The sequence below is a fragment of the Sipha flava genome, unplaced genomic scaffold (assembly GCF_003268045.1).
Source record: "Sipha flava isolate LNK unplaced genomic scaffold, YSA_version1 194_pilon_pilon, whole genome shotgun sequence".
Classification (NCBI taxonomy): Eukaryota; Metazoa; Arthropoda; class Insecta; order Hemiptera; family Aphididae; genus Sipha; species Sipha flava.
In genome coordinates this window covers 1,665,074-1,672,445 of record NW_020272758.1, presented here as the reverse complement: position 1 = coordinate 1,672,445, position 7,372 = coordinate 1,665,074, and the positions used below count along the sequence as shown (strand labels likewise).

The 7,372-nt window shown below is 30.0% G+C and overlaps 1 protein-coding gene across 1 annotated transcript; it reads left to right on the top strand.

Moving 5' to 3' along the window:
- Positions 1–5,471: 5,471 nt before the first annotated feature.
- LOC112681689 lies at positions 5,472–6,055 on the top strand. Its single transcript, XM_025551971.1, has 2 exons — positions 5,472–5,689; positions 5,743–6,055. Exons 1-2 carry the CDS (start codon positions 5,472–5,474, stop codon positions 6,053–6,055), a joined length of 531 nt encoding a protein of 176 aa, XP_025407756.1.
- The last annotated feature ends 1,317 nt before the right edge of the window (positions 6,056–7,372 follow it).

The following is a 7,372-nucleotide window of genomic DNA, read 5'->3' as shown; positions in this document are numbered from 1 at the left end:
TTTTACATTGTCTAAGTGTTGTTAGTCGTATATGTCAGCGTGAAATTGGAAGGTATATGATAAGTGTGATTGAAACTTGATTGCTTTTTCTAAGTCAGTAATAGCTAAAGTGTGGTCGGATTTTCTAAGAGGGGTTGAAACGGATTTAAATTTTAGTAGCTGTTTAGTTTCTCTCCAAAGACTCTCATTTGCAGCTGATAGTTGGTGAAGTTTTCTTTCAAAACTCTTAGATTTGTGTTTTGCAAAGATTTTTTTTAAGGGATTTGCAAGTTTGTTATAGGCGGATTTGTAAGATGGAAGACAGGAGTATTAATATCTTGCTCTTGCCCTGCGTTTCTCAGTAATTAAACTTCGAATTTCTTCTGGGACTAAGAAGTAATTAGAATTTGCGTTATTTTTGACGAAGCCAATGTTTTATCAGATTTTGTTGAAGTCCATGCGGCCTGTTGAATGAGTTTTGCTAAGTTATTAACTGCTTCATCAATATCTGGGATAGTCATTAATTTAATTTTTGGATCAATTTTTTCATTTATTATGTCATGAAATTTTTTATGATCTGTTAGAATAGAGAATAGTTTAGGAGGTTCGGCTAGAGTTAGTAGAGTGGCAGAAATGGTGAGTAAAATAGAATAATGGTCTGAGTTTAAATCGAGGATATTATCAGTAATGCAATGTACGTTGATTGGAATTTTGGCAGCAAAATATGTCCAGTATGTTGGGGTTCTTATTTGGCGTGGTTGGCCAATATGTAGGACCCGGGGAAGAGAGAACATTGATATACCTCTCATTTGCAAGGTTATATAGTACAATACTACGAGGGTTGTTGACGCGGCAGCCCCAACTCTGATGTTTGGCGTTGCAATCGCCACCGATAATGAAATTAGTTTTAATGGTACTAAAATAGTCGTCAAGTATTGCTTTAGTTATATTGTGGTGAGGAGAGAAGTAGAATGCACCAATAGTGATTGGGATTTTAATTAATTTGATTAAAATTGAGCAAGATTGGATATGATCAAAACTGTAGTTAGGAAGAAGCTCATAATATAAGGATGTTTTGATTAAATTGGCGACTCCACCATGTGCGGTGTTGTAGGGGTGAATAATTTTTATTAGATTATATCCTGGGATAAAAACATAGGAGTATTTAGTAAAATGAGTTTCGGTTATGATGACTATATCTATTCGCCTGTTATACAGAACAGTTTGAAGTTCGTTGGAATGGTTTTTGAGGCCATTTGCATTGAATTGCAAAATTAAGAGTGAGTTATTTGTGGCTGAGTCATTCATTTGGATTTGTCTAATAGACTAGAAATTACTGTCGTAAGCAGTAATATTAACGGATTTATTAAAGTTTTGAAATCGTTTAAGAAACTTGACATTAGATTAGTTGGATTTGATTCAGCAGATGGTGTAGTATCCTATGCTGATGGAGAGGAATTAGGATATGAGGATTGATTAGAAGCTGCCTTTGCATAAGTTTGGGGTATAATTGTAGGGAAAATGGCATTAGCGTGGTCCGATGAGTGACTATCTTTTACAATATTTGCTATTACAAAAAACGTTTTTCTGATAGTGTAGAAAAATTATATTTCTTGCTATTTTAGTATACTATTTCACCATATCCAATTAAATAAATTATTTTATTTATTATTTAATGCTTTTTTTTATAAAAAAAAAAAAAAATCGAATCGACTTATTGCAACTCGGGTTTATAGCCCCCTCCTTTTTTATTTGACCTTAGATATTGGTGATTGAAACAACGGTCACACGTATTTGCAGGCCGTTGCAATCGCACGCAATACTCTGTTCCCGAACCCTTTCATTCCCGGGCTCCGAAATACTCGAAACGTTTGCGCTGAAGGTGGATAGTGTGAAAAATAATTTGGACCGTTAATTGAATACGTTAATCCGAACGACTACCGTATTAACGGTGTATTGGTCCTCGAAATAATTTGTTAGCTTTTACTCAGTTTTTTTTTTATTTTGTTTCGATGTATTTTTACAGCATATACCCAAATGCAAAATTCTATATCAAATTCGTATTCTCATCCCTTAACGGACTTGTATAATAACTTGAATTTTTCATTTACATAACATTTCTAAACAGTCAATGATTACAACAGAATTTGAGTTAAGTATACGAAAGTTATAAATCATCAACATTTATTGAAAATTCAATCATCGGTTTTGTGATTGTAATATATAGTACGTTAAGTAATCAAAGGCGTATTTTAGGGGGCGAAGGAGAGATCTCCTTTCCCTTGGATTTAAAAACTTTGATTGGTATGTGGTACTTCAAAAATAATTGATTTGGTAATAATTATTGTGTTTCTTTTTATATTTTCCTCCTACAGTCATTTAACTATAATAATTAATGTTATTTTTCTAAAAATTAAGTGTATAAATACAGACTATTTTTCTCTCCCTCCCCTTAAATTGAGGTCCAGAGACGCTTCTGTACATGAGTAACGTACATAACGTTAAGTGTACTGCCTTTTGAAATAAATCGGTATAAATGATCACGTTTATAGGTTCTTTAAATTTAAAAAGTGCAGAAACTTTAAACGTTATTCGTGTGACTTTACCAGTGTTTTACTTTTTTAGTAAGCGAAGTAGTTTCTGTTCTTTAAAAGGTTATTTACTATACTTATTTATTACAATAACTAAAGTAAAATAATTTTTTTAAGTCGGAAAAAGAATGAAAAAATTGTATTTGATTCGTCACTCCGAAGCATCGTGTAAACGAAAGGTTCGAATTGACGTTTGAAAAATGTAGGATTGAGAAATCATCATCGAATACTGCCTAAAATATACGATATAATATTTTTTAGGCATAAATCTCATCGTTCGAAATGTTTAAATTTAGTGTATAATATATTATCATTTATATTCAACTTGTAACTTAAAATCGATTTCGAAATTCTCAACATGTCTCCATACTGTATACGTACATATTCAATTAATTTGTTACTATTGGTGTATAGTATATCCTATGCACTTAGTGATAAACAATAAGTTTTTTTTATAAAAATATAGCTGTTAGAGTAATATACGTTCGTGAATTTTAAGTATCATTATATTATCAATATTATTCGTGACGCAGAATAGTAAACACTAGCAAAACATTATACATATGTAATTCGATCGGAAACTCAATAGAATTTGACATTTTTTTATTGGATTTTTTTTTTTTTTTTTGTTGGAATATCCACTTATAATTATTGCAGTCTGAACATCAGAAATTTCGGTTATATTTCGTCATAATAGTATAATATAAGTACTAACTACTAATTGTTTTGTGTATACATATTGCTTAAAGGTATCCATGAATATTATCTGCGGTTTACGTTTGTGGTATAATTTTTAAGCGAGACATGACTTACCTAAGCAACAGTAACAACTGTTACAAGATAAGTATTGATTTTCGTATCAGCTTTACTATTGTGAGCGTTATTATAATACGTATTAGATATTACATTATACTAAATGGATTATGATGGAACAATGGAATAGATTTAGAACTGTATTGTGCTGCATAAATATTAATACAAAAAAGTTAACTATAAACCGTATGGGTTCTCAACAAAGGAAATATACACAAGTGCAATTGTTTACCATATTATCCGGTCGGAGTGTATGTAATTTATATATTTATATCTTAAAATAATAATTTTTAGTAAATATTATCAGTTGGCCGTTATAGATTTTATACCAATGGATTCGTGTTATTGGAAATATGCTACAATACGTTTTAACTGTTGAACAACTTTTATTTATATTTAACAGTAGTTGTTTTACTAATGTATATTGTGTAACAATCGTGTTTTGTATAATACATATATATTTTTACATTGTTGCTTTGAATACACAAATTGAATATAAACAATACCATTGAGCAAAAAAAAAAAAAAAATTAACGAAACAGATTCATTTAAACAATTCAATTAGCTATAAATCAAACACGGAGCTCAACAAGTCGAATTATGTTAAAATGACGAATAACCTACCTACCTATATGATACATTATGTGAGAATTTCTGTACATTCGTAGGCGATTGGAAATGAAATAAATAAAATGGTTTTAATGTGATGGACAATCAATCTAAGAATGAGCCAGTCGCTGTGTTCTTACAAGTTAACTTCGACTTGATGGATTAAAAGAGGAAACGGTTTTTGCATGGTTTTTAATTATTTTCTTGTATTTAATAAATATTATATTAGATTATTTCAAAATATTTGTTGAATATTTATTAAAAATGTGTTCAGAAATATAAATATTTGAAATAATAAATTCAAACATTCAGTAATAAAAAAAATCTACTGGGCTGAAACCGTACGTCGTAAGTATTACATTGTCATAATTTTAATTTTTATAAAAATTAATGGTCTACGAATATCTATCTAACTACAAATATGTAAGTAAATATGTAAATTGCAGTCCTCCCAAAAGATTTGGGCTATTTGCGTCAGAATATAATATGCTAAATATTTTTATTGATAAACAGGCACGAGTCGTAAACATGCCTATGCCTATAGGTATTGATGTGTTATATATAAATAAGTAATAATTCAGTAAATACAAAACAAGCTATGTACTATAATCTATATATTGGTACATATATTTAAGTAAGCAGTGGTTTACATTATAATCAGTTGTTTATATGTAGGCACTTGTGGATATTTGTAATATTACGACTGCACTTACTAGTATTAATTTTATATTGACACGAAATTTCTTTGACGAACGTTCATAGAATAATAATTCTATGCCATTCTATGCTTGCGAAATGCAAAAACACTTAACAGCGTGTTCTCTTAGCCATTGTATACGTTTCGCTTTAGCGTCCTCTTAATTTGTAAAAAAAATTAAACTATTGAGGGTGACGAAATTGAGAATACAATTTTAATTGTAACATTATGACCATTATAATCGAGGTTATAATATGGTTTTTCTCGAATAAGTTTCTTTCCTTTTAAGTTTAATACATTTTAGAGTACTTAGATTTTTATAATTTAAATTTTCCAAAGGATGAAGAGATTTAAAAAGTAATCCGAATTATATATATATAAATAAGTGTAAATTTTGAGTACATTTTATAACTCAAGATCCACCAAACCGATTTTGATAAAAATTTCAAGGCATATTAAGATTGATATTTAGATGGTTTCTGTGATGTTTGTACGCTGTGCGATAAGTAGTTAGGTTAGGTTAAGTTAGGATATGTGCGAAAATTGACGCTAAACATAAACATACGTGTTCAGTTGCACAATGGTCAATCTGCAGATTAGTTTTCGAAGCAATTATTGGAAATCGGAAATAGCAAAGTTTGAATTAGAAATTAGATTGCCAAACAATTGTTGTACAATTCTCCAATTAAAAGATGAATTGACTGAACGAGTGTTTCTGAATATTGTCCAGAATCACAGAAATCACAATTGGTTGAGAGAACGTGCAATTCTGGCACCAAAAAATGTGCATGTCAATGCTATTAATTCTCATCCAAGAAAAATTGTCTGGTGCAGTGACATCATACAAATCTGTTGATAGTGCGTTGAATGAAGATGATGAAGTCAACTATCCAGTTCAATTTTTGAATTCGTTGAAATCGCCCGGTATGCCGCCGCATTGCTTGAATTTGAAGGACGGCTCATCAATTTTTTTACTACGGAATTTGAATGCACCAAAACTGTGCAACGGCACAAGATTAGCTATAAAATAATTGATGCCAAATTTAATTGAAGCCACAATATTGATTGGCAAAGTGAAGGGGGAAGTTGTACTCATTCCACGTATTTCTCTGATCCAATAGACATGCAATTTGAATTCAAACGATTGCAATTCCCCGTGCGCCTATCATTCGCCATGTCCATCAATAAGGCACAAAGACGAAGGCTCCAAGTATGCGGTTTGAATTTGGTGGAGCCATGTTTTTCTCACGGACAATTATACGTGGCCTGTTCAAGAGTTGGCATTCCAAATTGTTTATTTGTGTATGCCCCAAATGGACAATCAAAGAATATTGTTTACCCAAATGTGTTGGATAATACAGGTTAGAAAGATTTTGATGGAAACGCTGATCTTGAATAGACCATTAAGATTAAAAAGAAAAATATATATTACATCACCATAAAGTAAAAAAATGAACTATGTGCGATGGAAATATAATAAAGAAATTTATGATGTAATACGCATAATTTATGGGACTATTCTTTTGATAGGTGCTTTTGAAATACGAATAACTGAAACTTCAAAAAAAATTTACACATTGGTTCATTAACTTTGTAGAATAATTGTATACAAACTAATATTGTATTGAACGAAACGATCAGATTAATTTATAAAAATTAAGAACAAAACACTCACAAAATATATGATAAAAATAAAATAAATTAGAAATTTTCTGAAAATGTCTATTTTGTTGTGTTAATAATAGTTATTCAATGATATGTAAAAGAGAAAACGAGAAAATTAAGAATATGATGGGTTATTCTAACAACGTTTCTTAAGATCGATTCGCTGAAGAACATCAAACTAATAAAACGTAGAAAAATAAATAAGTTTTATATAATATTTATTATACAAATCTGATATTAGTTTTCGATTATATAAGAGCTATTTTTTGCTGATAATACAAATGTTACAATTTCTTTGATATCAAGTATGGATTATATTCATCACCTGTTACTCGACTTATATAACACGAAGAAGATAAATCCATACAGTTTCAGCAGTATTTTTATTTTTTTTTTTTTTTTTTAAGATGATTACTATTTTCTTGGTTCTGAAAATATTTAAAAAATCTATCATCTCATAATTTAGAGACATCAATGGTGCGATGGTTTACTGCTTTTATTACGTACCCTTATTTGAGATGGTTTGCACGCTGATGTGAACTCAAGAATATTATTAAAAAAAATGTATTATAATAATAACATTTTATAACGCGCCATTATGAAGCTTGGGTACCTAAGTTTATTTAGGATGAATGCATAAACTTATAGTGTGTACGCATCGTACCTGGTTAAACTTTTATGTTTATATTTTATGAGATGTGTGTTTTCCTACACCGGTAGCAATTTTGCGAGAGCAACTAATGAAAAAATAAAAAAATAAAAGGTAATTAAAATTTTTTTGGAAAAAATCTAACAAAATTGGTATGGTACTTACATGAATTCCAAGGATTACGAAGTTTACTACAAGTTTGAAGAAAAGTGGATTCTGAATAGACAACACGGAACAGCTTTTGGTAACGTGACACGTAAATACATACGTCGCATTAAAGAACTTTGAAAATAAATATTAATTAAAAATCTAGTGCACGATGCCTCCGGGTATTGCTTTGTAGCGAAGCATTATATACTTATAAAACAG